Raw genomic sequence first — 16,623 nt, 5'->3', positions numbered from 1 at the left:
TTGTTTGGACCCTCTTTAATGTTCAATTGTACAGTGCAGTACACCAAGTCATTTATCAAAATTTATGCTAAATTTGTCATAAATATTCAAAAGAAAAGCTAAAATTAAAGGAGCCGTTTGAGAGCCAAAAAGAGACAGCTCTTTTCACTGAGCCGATCCAAATGAACCGGATCACCGAAAAGAGCCGAAAATCCCATCACTACTGTGCTCGACGCCCAATCCATTTAGACTGGGAACGTTCGTTCATTCAAAACCAGAGAATTCACAGTCATTCGGTCCGATTTTCCGGGCATTAACAGGTCACTTGCTGTTCATTTTGGGGCATTTCAAGGTCATTTCCTGTTGAGTTTGAGTCTCTGCCTATTCATTTGGATGATTCCCAGGTCACTTCCTGTTGTGTAACTCAAAATAAACAGGAGGTTTATCCTGTCCTGTTCTGTAACTCAAAATAAACCGCAAGTGACCCATAAAATACCCCAAAATCAACAGGAAGTTACTGAAAATCAACCGGTAAATGACCGTAAATGGCCAAAAATTACCTCATTGCCTGATATTGGCTGCCACTGACAGCCATAGTTGTTCAATCCGTTTGAAGTGGGAGGGATGGCAGCGAATGAACGAATGTTCATTCGCTGCCACTCTCCCAGTTCAAATGGATTGGGCGTCTACTAGTGATAAACTCATTCCAGTTCACAGCAGAAGCCTGTTTTTCTGTTTATTAATTTTTTGTAGAATATCCTAGAATGATTTCCTGACCAGTGTATCAATAATCATTGTATCGCCATATCGTCAGATCATCGTTATCGTGAGCTTTGTATTGGAAATCGTATCGTATCGTGAGGTACCAAGAGGTTCCCACTCCTAATAATTAACACAGTTGATAATAATTAACTAATTGGCTGCCATTTATGGCGATAGACATCCACTACATTGTAATTGGAAGGGCGGGCTTTGAATCCTCATTCAGTGCAATTAACAGTGATACTGGTAATGACGGCCAATGAGCTACCTGTCGGATAAAAACTGCTATATGAATGCAAACAAATTGACCAGCTGTTTGTCCCTCAGCGTGCAAAGTCGAGCGCAGACAGCCTAAACCTAAAGAGATGCCTGCCCCACCTCCGCCGCCTCCGCCCCCGGGAGCCCCACCTCCTCCCACGCTGGCACTTGTAAGTCACAATACCAATCTCGTTAAACCCTCGCATTCGTATTTGTTCCCTCGTGGAGACACTTGACACCAATATTATTCTGTGGCCATTGCAGGCGAACACGGAGAGACCGAGTCGTGGAGAACAAAAGGGACGCAACGCGCTGTTGTCTGATATCTGTAAAGGAGCCAAACTAAAAAAGACTGTCACCAATGATCGCAGTGGACCTCAGCTGGACAGTAAGACATGCTCACATGCTAACTCAGGTTCACCATATAATATGAACATTAAAAATGTGTTATGCTTGTACTCAGAACCCAAAGGAGGAGGGGGAAGTGCAGGTTCAGGAGGAGGTTCAGGTTCAGGAGGAGGTGGTGGAGGATTTGGTGGCGGTGGTTCTCCTGCTGGCTTAGGAGGCCTATTTGCAGGCGGGATGCCAAAACTGCGCTCAGCAGGCAACCGAGATTCAAATGGTAAGAACAAAAGGATGCCAAAAAGAGTAATCTGTTTTTGTTAATGTTAAAGTAATATTTTGCTCCCCCTCCAGACTCAGGATCTAGCAGAGGACCAGCGCTCCCACAAAATCGCTTCGGTGGGGGCCCTAGTCCTTTCGGGGTAGCATCTGCTGGTCCTCCAAAGCTCCCAGGTACGCCCTCTGCAGCCCGTGGCGGGGTTCCTGATATTCCCAAGAACCGCGTAAACATATCAAGGCAAGACACTCCTGGGGGTGGCCCACCCCCTATCCCTAACACGCCCCGGCCCAACCAGAACTTCAGTCCTCGAGGGGGACACCCCCCTCCGTCACTCAATGTAGGACCAAGATCTAACCCTTCGTCTGGACCGCCACCACCAAGTCTTCCTCCGGGGCGGCACGGGCCCCTGCCTCCGCCTCCAGGCGGCTCCTCAAGACCAAGCTTCTCCTCGCCTCCAAATAATAGCCGACCGCCCTTACCCCCGGTTCCCGGGGGGCGGCCCCCGCTTCCTGACGACCGGCCCCCTCCCCCGCCAGCCCAGATCGGAGGGCACCGACCCTCCATGCCTCGAGACACGCCCCCACCACCACCTCCCGCAGTCAACACCAAACCACCATCTTCTATCTCCTCTCGCTCTGGTGGGGGGGCACCCCCTCTTCCACCAGGGCGACCGGGCCCGCCTCCACTACCACCGACACCTGCTGTGGGGGACCAGCACTGCACACCTCGTCTACCGCAGAGGAACACTTCACTCAGGTACGCTAAAAACAAAGCAAAAGGTGTAAAGTGCCTCTTTGTCTGGATCATATTAACTCATTCAATGGCAGCAAATAAGTTAAAATGACATTTGATACTTCATTTCAGTTTTGTAAATGTTATTCATTTCAGCACTAGTGCCTCTTCACCACATATCCGCACCGGACCCCTCCCTCCTCCACCCAATGAGAGACCACCATCTTTTGGAAGAAGCCAATCGTCAGGCCGCACAGGTTGGCAAAATGTATTCTACAGAAACCTAACCGTTAAGAGTAAATGTTTCATTTTTACTTTAGGGCTCTCACTAATAGTCATTTTGATATTCGAATAATCACCGATTCTTTGGGGGACGATGAATCGACTAACGTAAATCACGTTATTCACTATAACTATGGGCTCACCATTTTTGCTGTGAATGTGCATCATCATTGAAAAATAAGGTGCTGAGGAAAATTGGACTTTGAATACAGTTAATATATAATTGTTTTCTAAAGCAAAAGATGTTTGCAAATATCTTTGATAAATCATATACGATTTGCTCGCTTTCCTTGAGAATAGTTTTTGAATTGTTTGCTTTTTAAAACTTAGAAAACTTAATTAAACAAACTTAAAATGAAATACATTAAAGTGAATACTTGTCTTTTTCTTTTCCTGTATGATTATTTTCATTGAAAATAATTGAAAAAAAGACCATTAAAAAAAAGTAAAAAGAATACATTTAAAAAAGGATATTTGGTATTTTTAAAAATGTTCTATTATTTGTATAGTAAATAGCGTTTAATTTTATTTAATTCCCCTTATTATTTTTTTGGTTTGAAAAAAAGAATATTTAGTATTTAAAGCCCCCCATAAAAAAAAGTAACATATGTTTCTGAATACAAGGAGTACTTAAAATACTTTTATTTTTCCCCAAAATTTACAGTATAACAATCCAGTACGCCTTATATATGAATTCTGGTTTGCTTAAGGACCTCAAACCTATTTTGTTGGAACATAGCAGTATTATACTGCTCCAATAAAATGCTCAAAACACACATTCATCAAACACATATATAAAACAATACAGCAGATAATAAATAAATGAATAAATCAAACAGTAATTATAATGTTAAAGAAGAAAAAATGACAAATGCAGTACATTGATGTATTAATGCATCTTATTATTCTGTTGCGTCCTATGTTTGAAAATAGTCGTTCGTTGCTGGTCTCTTTTATAATCCGGTGCACTTTATAGTTCGAAAAATATGTTTTTAGACAATTTCTATCTCAACAATGTCTCTTAATCGATTGTCCAAAAATTTGTCAGTTAGTGTGATAATCAATTCTATTGTCGATTAACAGTGGAAGACCCAGTTGACTTCCAAAGTGAGTTTTTGAAATTGACTTGATCATTGTTACCTCCACAGGCCCCCTACCCCCGCCTCCTCCGTCAGGCCGTAACATGGGCGGCATCGGCGCAAGGTCATCGCCAGCACATTCATCTATTAACCGGTCGGGCTCAGATTCTCCACGTGGTGGGCCCGGAATTAGGCCCCCTCTACCTCCTGACAGACCTGGGACGGGACCGGGTGGTGCCCCTCTGCCGCCATCCATGGGCAATGGCTTTCAGAACTCGCACCACAATCAGATACATGGTGAGTGCTCATGCCTGAACATGTTTATTGAAAATGAAAAGGGTGTTGAAAATGGGGTTCCCTCTTTGTGCAGACGATTGGGAGGCTCGCTTCAATTTCCATCCTGTCTCGGACCTGCCGCCGCCAGAACCATACCAGCACTTCCACAAGACGTACCCCAGCAAGATCAGCAAGAATGACGGCTTAGGTCAGCGCGCCCGCATGCTTGCATTGGGAATTTAAAACGTCATCTTTTGACAGTACCGGAATTCAGTGTTCAGAAAAATTTCACATTGTTCACAATAAATCGATTGATTGAATATATGTGAACAAATGTATTTTAATCACTTTATTTTAGAATTATTCTGGGAAAAAACATATCTTGTAAAAAGATTCATCCTTCAACCACATTTTTTTTTTCTAAAGATGGCAACTTTCTCAAAAAATATATCTGTTTTCTAACAAAACTATATTTCTATCCTGGCTAAAATACAACTAAATTGTTAAAAGATTTGGCATTCAACTATTATTTTAAAAATCAATTAAGATGATTATTTAACCAATTTTATGACTAATCGATAGAAACAATAAATCATCTCAATTTCTATCCCTTTCTTCAAAACAGTTGACATTGCAGAAAATGCAAAGACTGCAAAAATTGATTATGCTTTAGTTAGTAATATGCTAACATGAAAAAATGGTAAAAATAATGCAACATTATTTTCCAAAGTAAAAGTAAATATTTACAAATGTCTTATTTTCTGTATATTCACTCATTACTTGTTATAGACAGCAATAGATGTTGAAACCATTTTGAAATGTCAAATACAATGTCTTGCTGTCACTGGCAACCAGTTAAATGCAAATATAATTAGTCTACTTCCATGGAGAACTAGAAAAATCAGAGAATATGTGCTAATGAGGTGCCGATATTCTGATCTTTTTAAAATTAAACTACGTCATATATATCAAAAAGTAAAAATCCATCAGTAATCAATTTAACTGATGAATCGTTAAACTTAAAAACCATTTTTTTGTGTTCTTTGCAGGTTCAGGTAAAAAGGAAAGAGGGGCTCCTCCTCCCATTCCCAGGTGAAGAAGATCTGCAAAGCACATACCAAAAGACCAGTGTAAAGATTGAAAAAAAAACATCTATATTGAATTTTAGTGTTCCTCAAGCACAAGTTTTCCTCTTGCTTTCCCCTTAATTTAATTGATCATCCCTGACAAAATCCACACTTGTGTGAGGTTCATAGCACAAAATGAATGTCACTCGCAGTCAATCAGCTTCCTCAGGGCATTTGTTGTTTGTGTTTTTAAGGATCGAATGTCTAAGGTTTTGTGCCTTATGGAGAAAGCCAGGGATTCATTCCCCCTTAGTGCCTTAAGGTATATTAATTGCCTTGTTGTGGTTGCTGGAGTATTCATTCTAAATATCAAGAAGAATGTGTGTGAATGGGGAAATGCAATGTCCAATTTTTCCCACAGCCACGCGTGCCTATACAGTATATTTACCTATTTTTGTGTGTTTCTCAATGGTACTATTTTTTCTCATTTTCACCAGAGCACACACTCATTGCACTCAGCTGCAACAACAGCACTGATGTATTTTCATTTGTTAAAAATGCCTTGTTCTAAGATGAAGGTCCTGTGTATATATATGTATCTTTTCGGTTAACGCAGGTGGTAAAGTTGTTCTTACAGAAACTGTGCAGTATTACGTGTTTCTATTTTGTGTGTGTGTGTCTTACAACATTTATTAATAATACGAGTGGAGTCAAAGACAATCAAATGGAATAAAAGGAGCTGATAGGTTTGTACTCTACTTTGGCTGATGTGTAATTCTTTAAAACAAATTTTTGGCAACATGTGTAACAATCCAAAAGAGTTCACTCATTACCAGCATTGACAGTGATAGACATGGGTGTGGTAGAGGAAGCAAAAGTGGACCTGATTAGTACCCAGGCCCGAGGAGAAAATCCTGATTTTTATTTATGTATTTTATTTACTTTTTTCATAAATGATTTTACTTTCAAATTAGAACCTCTAATAAATTGATGTCATAAATCATAGTTCATTTCAAATACAGTTGATAATGATAACTATTATTATAATAATATTTTTATTAACTATTACTACGATAACTCTATTGCATTTCTATAAACTAGCTCCGTCTGCTATTCCTATTAGCAGTCCTGGTGCATCTTGTCTATCCGTCCTGGGAGTGGATCCCTCCTGATTGTGGTTCTCCCCAAGGTTTCTCATTTTTTCCAAAGAGTTTTTGGAGTTTTTCCATTGCCGACATGGAGGATCTAAGGATGAGGGATGCCCAGGACTTGGACTACAACTTTATTTAATTAATCTACTGTTTTTGTCTTTGTATCATATTGCCTCTGCAAAGCCCTTTGATATAGGGCTATACAAATAAAATTGAATAACATTGATAGTCAATTTGGTGCTATGCCTCAGGCAATAGAGAAGAGCATGTCATTGGAAAGACGACTTGCTCGCATTTGATCCCTCTGAATAAATAAAGTTGAAATGAAAATTATAATCCAGATAATACTTGAAATATATATATAAAGTTTCTATCGAAAACATCACATGATCGGATCCACCACCCCCTTCGCCGCGCCCTTTGTGTCCTCCAGCCAATCGCAGAGGGTTGCGGATTCTCCTCTGACGTTTGATTGGCCCACTTGCCTGTCAGTTACTTCCAGCTGTCAGATTCAGAAATTCCAACCGCTTCTCTCCCAAAGGCAATGAACCTGCACGCCTGGCGAGAAATTTAATCGGACAAATGATGATTTGAGTAATAGAGGTGAGTATTATGACCAAAACGGGCTGTTTGTGTGTATTATAAAGTCTATAAAGTGGAATTAACGTGAATGTCGTCAGGGCTTGGACGTGCCCTGGTGTTTTTAGCATGCAGTAGCTAACGAGGGTAAAAACGGGCTAGCCCCCCTTTTACAGAGTTCCCATTATTTGATTAAAAATAACAAGTTTAATTCCTTAACATACGTTATAGAGTCTCGTTAATCTGTCAAGTGAGACTGTATTTAGAAGCTCTAACGTTTCTTAAAACAAGTTCACCTTTATGTTTGCCTTCTTCCTCCAGTCAAGGTGTTCATCTCCCCTCCACATCAGCCCCGGCCGTCACTATGGAGACAGCCGGCGGATACGTGTTCATCCACGGGAAGAATATCTCCCACAGCTCCATGACGAGCCCTGGCGGTGGTGTTGGTGGAGCTGCTGCTGGGCCTCACATGTCCATTGACAAGCTGTTTCCTGCACTGCTCGAGTGCTTTGGAATCATCCTGTGTGGATACATGGCTGGCAGGTGGGTTTTACATTTTAATTGATGTTTTTACAGTTAATGAATTTGGTCGAGTGACACTAGCAAAATTGATTGTAGGCAGTGCTTAATTTGTAAATCATAAGGTGCCGGAACGCAAAGTACATATGACAGCGCAGGGATGACAAGACAGGCGCAGGTCCCGGACCATACGCAGAAAATGGTGCAGAAAACAACACGGAAATGCCCACTTGCCATGCTGTGGGACTTACCACCCTCAATGTCAGATAATATCCATGGTATAAATGTTATGACAACAATTTACAATTATTTAAGCTATATTCTGCACAGCACGGGCAATTGCTCACAGACCACGGGTGGGACTTACAGTGCACAGTCAGCAATTAGTTTCTCAACAGGTCTAACTTGTAAAACAAAAACAAAAAAATCAGAGATTACAATAAATAACACAAACCCATTTTTTGGCGAGTTTCATCCTTTCGTCTTCTCTGGCCCCAAAGTTCCCACTGCCTTACAAATTGTGCAGCCCAAACCCGAATTTCCCATAAGAGTACTGGCCTGTTACGGCTGTTGGTGGTCCACCTGGCTGACTGCTGGCGCTGTAGCTGGCCCCCTCTCCGGGTGGCGCTTAATCTGACCAGCTGCTGCCACGGTAGCAGCCTCCTGCCCCGGCTTAGCATGATTGCTGCAGCTGCCCTCATCGCCGGTTGTTGCTTTACTGATTCGTTTTTAACCATTTTCTTCTTTTTAAAAAAGGACCATAAATGCAACTGTCTTTTTGGCATGTCAAAACACCGTTTGATCCTGGCTGCTTGCTCCCGAGATTCCGCAAATTTCCATAATTTTTTTTTTTTTTTTTAATGTTCGGAGCGTGATTTGTTGATCCAGCTTTTCAGTGCATCAACAAATCTCAGACTCTTTCAAATGACATACAATTTTTATAAACAACATGCAATTCTTGGGATTTGTTCTGTAAATGAATTTATACATATTATTTTATTTTATACATTTTTTTAAATCATTTTTATATTGTAGCGAGTTTTACCAGAATTCACCTGCGGAACTAATGTTGGCAAATTGTGTGTTTCCCGGGGGGAAGGGTTTAGTTAAAGGAAAATCCGGAAGTAAAACAATGTTTTCCCGCAAACGTTTCTTAAAACGTTATTTTGTGATGTTTCAATGTCAATAAAACAACGCAGCTTGGCTCTGTGACTCCTGTCCTAGCGCACCACAATATTATTATTATTTTCTATACACGAAAGGTGCCGGATCTGCCCAAATAAGTCCCGGAACACAGGGAGGCCAAAATCAAGAGGTGCTGGATCTTGTTCCAGCAGGATCCAGCACAAATTAACCCCTGATTGTAGGTGTTTGATAATCAGGCTCGCAGGCATTGAGCACATTTTTATCATAATTTATTGATAAATGGTAACGAGAATCAGTAAACCAAAATAATTGTGGATTTAATTTTTATTTTCAAAAAAAAAAAAAAAACAATGACATTTTTAAAAATGGCTAAATGTACATGTTATTTTAATAACTATAGCAGTGTATTGAAGTAGTGTAATTATTGCAAAAATAAAATGCAACAACAAATATCACTGAATTAAATTAAGGTTGGCATGACAAGTATTATTCGCCAGCCATAATAGTCTTATGTATTTGTTTTTGCTAAAAGCAAATAATACATCTAATTCCCTTCATCACTCAAATGAAATGAATTGAATGGTAATAGCTTCTTGTTGCACTGTTATTTCAAAAGCAGTTTTAGGTAATTAAATATTTAATGATTGAGAAATCAATTTTGATAAATGAAAAATAAAACAACATTTGACATTTGAGGCAAAGACTCAGAATTTAGATTTTCACACACTAAGTAAATATTGGCCCAGTCTGTGATCTACTGTATAGAATAAAGAAATGATTTAAAAAAATACTAGGGGATTAAAAAATAATTAAATAACAACATTTTGAAATTATTTAAAAATAAAAAATAGAAAAAATTCCAGATTGGAATTGTGTGTTTTTTTGGCCTGACTTGTTTCCTTAAGTATATGAAACTCTTTGTCAATGAATCTCATTTGTAGTTAGCACCCAAAAAGAAAACCTTGAACTATAAGACACGAACATGTCATTCAAATGTTTGTTGTCCCTCCACAGGGCTGATGTGATCACTGAGAACCAGGCCAAGGGTCTGGGCAATTTTGTCTCTAAATTTGCCCTCCCAGCTTTGCTGTTCAAAAACATGGTGCTGCTAGAGTTTGGTGACGTGATCTGGTCCTTCCTATGGAGCGTCCTGATCGCCAAGGTCAGTTTATTATCCTTGATGCTAACAATTGATAAATTGTATACATTTGTTTGTGTCTAGGTGGCTGTATTCGTGTTAGTGTGTGTGCTCACATTAATGGTTGCCAGTCCAGAAAACAGATACGGCAAAGCTGGACTGTACGCCATCTTTGCCACGCAGAGCAACGACTTTGCCTTGGGTTATCCAATAGGTGAGTTCCCACACAAACACATTTATACTGGAGTTAGTGCTGGGCAATAATGAAAAAGGGTATGGGCTATTTTATATCACAGTAACGATGTGGATTTCACTGACTATTGGCCACCACAGTATGACGTATTGGATGTGTCAGAAGTGCAAAAACCTTGTTTCTTGTCAAAAAGCTTTAGTGACGTTCTTTGCTCCCTTTTCCCCAGACAAAATGTAGGAAAATGACTAGGGATGTCCCGATCGCATATTTTTGCACCCAAGTTCGAGTGCAAGTCACCTGATTTCGAGAATCTGAATAACGAGTCCCAATCCGATGCCGAATTATTATTTTTTTTTTTTTTTCTTTTAACAAAAGTTCCAAACATGTTACAGTACTGTACTGTTTACAGTACCTCTTCCTCTTTTTCCGGTACTGTTGCGGAGTATAAAATGTATATATTTCCGCACTGATAGCACAGTGCATTTTGGGGAATGTTGCTTGTAAACCTCCGGTGAAGTGAACAACTGTTATTGACTTATTTCCTACAACTTGCATTCTTCCCTTTGAACTGTTCTGTATGCAGTCAACGTTACAGGGCACTTCAGGGTGATGGGAATGCAGCTTGTGTGTTTGCTGTTCTGGAATTCCCAGCATGCCCTGTTGTGGCCTTTTGTAAAAGTTATTAATATGTACAGGTTTATTTGTAGGTGGATAATTCTTACCCAATGTGGTAATAGTCACCGTGTGTCTATACAACCTTATAGTTCCTTAAATTTCATGAATTGTTTGTTTTAAAATGTTATATGTTTATGACATTTGGTGATTTAACAAACCCTTGACGGTTTAGAGAGTAGTAGCCATTCCACATTATTGATTTAAGAAGTACCATATTTTTCGGACTATAAGTCGCACCTGGGTATAAGTCGCACTAGCCCAAAAATGTGCAATGAAGAGGGGAAAAAAACCATGTTAGTCGCACCGGAGTATAAATCGCATTTTTGGGGACATTTACTTGATAAAATCCAACACATAGAACTGATATTTCATCTTGAAAGGCAACTTAAAACAAAAATACAATAAAGAACAACATGCTTAATAAGTGTACAGTATGATAATGTTACATGATGCATGAACAACGAAATGTTAACGTGGCCGGTATGTTAACGTAACATAGCTATTAAGAGTTATTCAGATAACTATAGCATAAAGAACATGCTAACAAGTTACCAAACCATCAGTGTCACTCCAAAACACCAAAATAACATGTGAAATGATATAATAATGTGTTAATAATTTCACACATAAGTCGCTCCAGAGTATAGGTCGCACCCCCAGCCAAACTATGAAAAAAAACTGCAACTTATAGTCTGAAAAATACGGTATAAGCTCTATACTATAGAGTTAAATCAGTTAATTTTTACGATACGAGAGAGTATATTATTCAAATTGATGATCATAACAATAACATTTATGTTGATACTTAATTTACCATTGTTTTAGTGATATACGATATATCACCCAATACTAATTACAGTAGTCCATTTTTGACTTACGAGTGGTATTTTCCCAGTGGATGCTTTGTATCGGAGCACGTACCCGGAATACCTGCAGTACATCTACCTGGTGGCTCCCGTGTCACTCATGCTCCTCAATCCGGTCGGCTTTGCTTTATGCGAGGTGCAGAGGTGGAGGAGACGGACCGACCACCAGGCGGAGCGAAGCACGGCCCGAGTGTTGGCAGTTGTCGCCCTGCAGGTACCGCGCCGCTGTCAGAGGTGAAAGATACTCAAATGATCCTCAATTTGCTCCTGCAGGTGTTGAAGAACCCTATCGTTTTCATGGTGGTGGTAGGAATTGTCTCACACTTTGCTCTGGGTCAGAAGATCCCCGAAGTGCTGTCCCAGTTCATCGACGGCTTGGCTAATTCCTTTGGAGGGGCCGCTCTGTTCTACCTGGGCCTGACTATGGTCGGGTCATGTTTATTTGCGTGTGAAGCATGTGTTAATTAACTATGATGACGTAACTGCAAGGGCTTTGTGTTTGTGTCGCAGGTTGGTCAGATGAGGAAGTTGACGCGAGACGCTGGCGTTGCCTTGATTCTCCTCACCACTGCCAAACTGTGAGTGATAACTGATTATGGAAATGTTTACCCCAATCAGTAACTCTATTAAAAAGAGCATCAGCACTGTGATGCGCTTTCATGCTGTTAATTCTTTCAATTTCCAGAAGTTTGCCATGTTTTGTGAAGTGAATTCACCTTTAATAGTCAATTTTTATTAGCTGTTCACCTACACGTGCTTGTTTTCTTTTAACTAACTTTGGCAATACAATCACAATTAGATGCACATTTCTAGCACCAATATAAAATCAAATCAAATGGGGAAGCAAAATTACTGTACATATGAATTTGCAAACATACATTTCCAGATGTAATATCATATTTAGTTCTATTTATTTGATTATTATTATCTATTATTTGATTGCTTATTATCTTTTGTTATTTAAAAAATGATATAAAATAATTAAATCAAAATGGAAAATAGTCACAGCCTCGTAATTAGATTTATTTCTTGATGTTAGCGTAAAAAAAGAATAAATGAAGACATTACATGCCATAGCCATATCTAGCTATCGAGCTAGATCTGCGGTATATATTAAATAACATGTTTAAATTTCTCTATAAAAAATTTTATATTACCTGTGTTATATTAATTTTTATATTTAATCTTTAAATCACATAAAAATGACAAAATCATTTTGGCGGTATGTAATTTTTAATGTAATTATAAACAGTAATAAAGTTCGAAATTTACAGTGCCAAGATCATATTGAGCTCCACATTAGTTTAGCATTTTAAGGAAACATGCTGAACCATAGAAAACAGTTAAAGACAAAAGCAGACTTTCACATTTTTGTGAATTGGCTGGAATGTTTTTTTTGGGGGGGGGGATTTCCAGTTCCTATTTAAAACGTTGGTTTTTTTAAATTATTATTTATTTAGTGTGGCGGCACAGTGGCTGAGTGGTTAGCACGTCTGCCTCACAGTTCTGAGATCAAGGGTTCAATCCCGGGCTTCGGCCTTCCTGTGTGGAGTTTGCATGTTCTCCCCGTGCCTGCGTGGGTTTCTTCCCACATCCCAAAAACATGCATGGTAGGCTGATTGAACACTCTAAATTGTCCGTAGGTATGAGTGTGTGCGTGATTGGTTGTATGTCTCCTTGTGCCCTGCGATTGGCTGGCAACCAGTTCAGGGTGTCCCCTGCCTACTGCCCATAGGTGGCTGGGATAGGCTCCAGCACCTCCGCGACCCTCGTGAGGAAAAAGCGGCATGGAAAATGAATGAATGAATGAATTTATTTAGTGTATTTCAAGTAACAAGTATAAAAGAATTCAGCGGCTAATTTGGGGGAAAAAATCGAAATTTTATTGAATAACGCTTTCATTTTGCATTGGAACTCTTCACTTGCTTCTCCTCAGTCTGTTGATGCCGCTGTTCTGCAAAGACATGATAGACATTTTGGATGTTGGCGTCAACAGCACCAGCGCTAACCACACCAGCTTGTCCAACTTCGCTTTCCTCTACGGCGTCTTCCCCACAGCGCCCAGTGTGGCCATCTATGCCGGCCACTACGGCATGGAGCTGGAGGTGGTGAGTCAAGCCCAGCACTTCATGTAAAAAAGACTCTTTATGTACACTGATAGCAAAAAAAAAAAAATTTGTGGTGTTCAGGTGACGTCGGGCATGGTGATCAGCACATTTCTTTCAGCGCCTATCATGTATGTCTCGGCATGGCTGCTGACCATTCCACTCATGGATCCCGCACCTCTGGTGGCCGAACTTCAGAACGTCAGCTTCAACATCAGCGTCGTTTGCCTATTAGCACTGGTACGGACAAAGCAGATATTTACATTTTTTTCCCCACCAAAGCAGACATTTGATATTTAGTTTAGGTCTCATCAAGTATTCAACTACCTTTAGGAATCAATGTTGCAATTTTAAATAATGGTTATAATAATTGCTGATAACTGATTTTTTACAAACTGTTCAGTTTGTAAAATTTAAATGGGCTTACAATAACTTTGAAAATGCAAATAAATATATATGTTTCATCACACATGCCTCAATATTTCCATAGACTCATTTAGGAATTTTTCAAGGATCATGTTTTCATTTTAAAATTTTGATGTGTTTATGTGCTGATTTATTTGTCTTTTTCACTTTTTTTAAAGACTCAATTTGTTAACCTATTTATTTGGTCTAACATACTTTAGTTTGGGATGTTTTTTTTTTTTTTTTTTTTTCATTTAAAAACATTGACTTTTTTTATATTTACTCATGAAATTGATTCTTAATATATTTCTATTCAAAATGTTTGTTTTCGTTATTTTTGGAATTACTGTACGTTGTTTTTTTTTTTTAACATTTTATTTATATGTTTACTATCCCTTTAGCTGCATAATAATTCACTAAAGTAATCTAGTATTGATTAAACAGTATTGTTGATTTAAGTCATATTATCATGAATTTGAACCAAAAAGATTCCTTACTTGACTTCCTGATTTGAGGAAAGTTGGACTTGAAAAAACAAATGATCAGTCATAAAAAAAAAAAAGTGTGTCAACGATAAAATAAGACAGGATCTTTTCTCGTAATACTATAAATTAAGCTGTGTGACAGCAAGAAACGTAGCACTTATGTACCTACTGACATTTTTTGTTGCTCCAAATGTCCTCTCAGGTTTGGACCATTGCTGTGCTGCTGCTTAGCGGGAAATTCAAGCGTCTTCCCCACCTTTTTGCCTTAAATCTCTTCTTAGCGCAGGTCAGTCTTGAACATAACAAAAAAAAAAAAAAAATCACATTTTGAAAAAAACGATCATGTTTGTGCTCTTCTTCTAGTTCCTGGTGTGTGTAAGCATGATTCTATGGAACTTTCTGGCCAGACAAGAGGATAATCTGACAGGCAAAATGCTGACGTTTGTGCTGCTCTACGGCTCGCTATACAGCACATACATTTGGACGGGCAAGTGTTTCCGCTTTTATGCGCTGCCGTTAATCTGCGTACCAACCAGCGCTTCTCTCCTCTACTGGATTTTTTTAGGTTTAATCCCGCTGTGCTTGGCGCTAACCAGCAGGGACGATCTGCTCAGGCTGCGGCCAGCCGTTTTCATGATTCTGGGTTGGGGGTGAGTTTACCTATTTACTGCCATTGAATTCCAATTTCAACTGGGAGGGACTGGCAGCACTCACTCAGTGAGTGATTGTAAATAATATACACAGACGTAAAGTTTGGCATCACACTCCTCAGCCTCCCTGGGAAAGTCTACTCCAAGGCACTGGAAAGGAAAGTCCGGCCAATTGTCGAACCTTGGGTTGAGGAGGAACAATGCGGGATCCGTCCTGGTCGCGGAACAATGGAATTGATTTGAATTGAATTGAACCAGCTCTTTACTCTTGCTGGAATCCTGGAGGGGGTTTGGGAGTATGCTCATCCACTCTACGTACAGTGGGGAGAAAAAGTATTTGATACACTGCCAATGGGTTTTCCCATTGGCAGTGTATCAAATACTTGTTCTCCCCACTGTATGCTTTGTGGAACTGGAAAAGACATATGACCGGGTCCACCGGGATCAGGGGTCGAGTTAACCGAATATTTTCCGTCGTTGACCGATTTTTTAAAACGGTGACGGAAAAAACTGAAGTCCATCCGTCATTTTGACCGGTTGCAATTCACACCCCAGACCACAGGGTGGCGAGTGAGCATATTAATTAGCTATTGTCTCTCTTGATGCATGACGTCGTTGGCCTTACTCTGAAAAATGTCAAGGCAACTGAGTGTCCGAAGTTTCTTCAAAAAGCCCCAAAACGACGATGGTGTTGATAAAAGAGGTGAAAAAACAGGGGCTGCACAAGCGGGCACGCAATTCAAGTCCATGCGCACCAGGAGGAAAGTGTGAGACTACGTTCAGGCCACAGCAGGTGAACTGTTAATTTCATTGTTCCTTAAAGCATATGACACCAGAAAAAAAGTCTTAAATGGCATTATTATGTGAATTAGAATCATATTTTGAGACGATTCGACTATATACAACAATTTAGCAAAGCGCAGATGACGAGAAATTAGTCTTTTAATCTGCCGGTTAGCCACGCCTACCATTATAGGGCTTTAGCGTCCCCAACAGGTGGATGACGTCAGCGGTAGACTAGGCTCATCGGTTTTACTATTCAGCCCATTGAGGGGGAATTGTTCAGAACGAGGAAAACGCGACGAAGAGAGCCGCAAAATGTCATTGTTTCAGTCTCTCTACTCCCAATATTTTTACAGGATATTCTTTTTATCCAAGTATTTTTCCCCAATAGCTATATAAATGGCTTGAGAAGGACCAGTCAGCCCGTCGAGGGGGAACTATTCACAATGAGGAAAACGCGACGAAGAGAGCGGCAAAATGTCATTGTTTCTGTCTCTTTACTTCAATATTTTTACAGGATATTCTTTTTACCCAAGTACTTTCCCCAATTGCTAAATAAATGGCATGGTCATGACAAATAACAATCTTGTGCTAAATGGAATATAAAATAATAAAAATCCATTTATTCAAGACGAAATGGCAAAATTACTCCATAATGGTCAAAACAGTCGACTTCACCTTTACTGTCACACCTCCCGAACGATATTTTATGACACCTAAATCGGACATATGTAATTTCCCTTCCCCGGCTTCTTAGAATGTAAACAGACCAGAAGGAGTGACAGCTAGCCGACATGCTAACCCGAACCGAGGGATGTTTCAAAGTCTTCGAAGTGGAAAATCACACATAACTAGCCTGGATTATTTGACA

At 39.7% G+C, this 16,623-nt stretch overlaps 2 protein-coding genes across 6 annotated transcripts in view; both read left to right on the top strand.

Moving 5' to 3' along the window:
• Positions 1-6,197, top strand: part of wipf1b (WAS/WASL interacting protein family, member 1b) — a 38,106-nt gene extending 31,909 nt beyond the window's left edge. For 4 of the 5 annotated variants that reach the window (XM_057847523.1, XM_057847524.1, XM_057847525.1 and 1 more), the window contains 8 exons: positions 1,069-1,169; positions 1,264-1,387; positions 1,463-1,621; positions 1,696-2,377; positions 2,510-2,610; positions 3,784-4,011; positions 4,085-4,198; positions 5,040-6,195. In XM_057847523.1, the coding sequence (XP_057703506.1) occupies positions 1,107-1,169; positions 1,264-1,387; positions 1,463-1,621; positions 1,696-2,377; positions 2,510-2,610; positions 3,784-4,011; positions 4,085-4,198; positions 5,040-5,086 (1,518 nt within the window). In that variant the 5' untranslated portion in view covers positions 1,069-1,106 and the 3' untranslated portion in view covers positions 5,087-6,195. Of the gene's footprint in view, positions 1-1,068; positions 1,170-1,263; positions 1,388-1,462; positions 1,622-1,695; positions 2,378-2,509; positions 2,611-3,783; positions 4,012-4,084; positions 4,199-5,039 lie in introns of all 5 variants that reach the window. The other variant, XM_057847521.1, reaches the window with a different exon arrangement.
• Positions 6,198-6,666: 469 nt separating this feature from the next.
• LOC130922631 (integral membrane protein GPR155-like) overlaps positions 6,667-16,623 on the top strand; it is a 19,653-nt gene continuing 9,696 nt past the window's right edge. Inside the window, exons 1-12 of the mRNA XM_057847520.1 lie at positions 6,667-6,811; positions 7,109-7,330; positions 9,467-9,614; positions 9,675-9,804; positions 11,354-11,538; positions 11,598-11,750; positions 11,835-11,902; positions 13,261-13,432; positions 13,514-13,669; positions 14,522-14,605; positions 14,683-14,806; positions 14,885-14,969. Coding sequence (XP_057703503.1) covers positions 7,152-7,330; positions 9,467-9,614; positions 9,675-9,804; positions 11,354-11,538; positions 11,598-11,750; positions 11,835-11,902; positions 13,261-13,432; positions 13,514-13,669; positions 14,522-14,605; positions 14,683-14,806; positions 14,885-14,969 — 1,484 coding nt within the window. The 5' untranslated portion in view covers positions 6,667-6,811; positions 7,109-7,151. The remainder of the gene's footprint in view (positions 6,812-7,108; positions 7,331-9,466; positions 9,615-9,674; positions 9,805-11,353; positions 11,539-11,597; positions 11,751-11,834; positions 11,903-13,260; positions 13,433-13,513; positions 13,670-14,521; positions 14,606-14,682; positions 14,807-14,884; positions 14,970-16,623) is intronic.

This window comes from Corythoichthys intestinalis, chromosome 10 (assembly GCF_030265065.1).
Source record: "Corythoichthys intestinalis isolate RoL2023-P3 chromosome 10, ASM3026506v1, whole genome shotgun sequence".
In the NCBI taxonomy this organism is placed as follows: domain Eukaryota; kingdom Metazoa; phylum Chordata; class Actinopteri; order Syngnathiformes; family Syngnathidae; genus Corythoichthys; species Corythoichthys intestinalis.
Note: the sequence above shows the minus strand (reverse complement) of the source record. Positions and strands in the feature narration are given on the sequence as shown.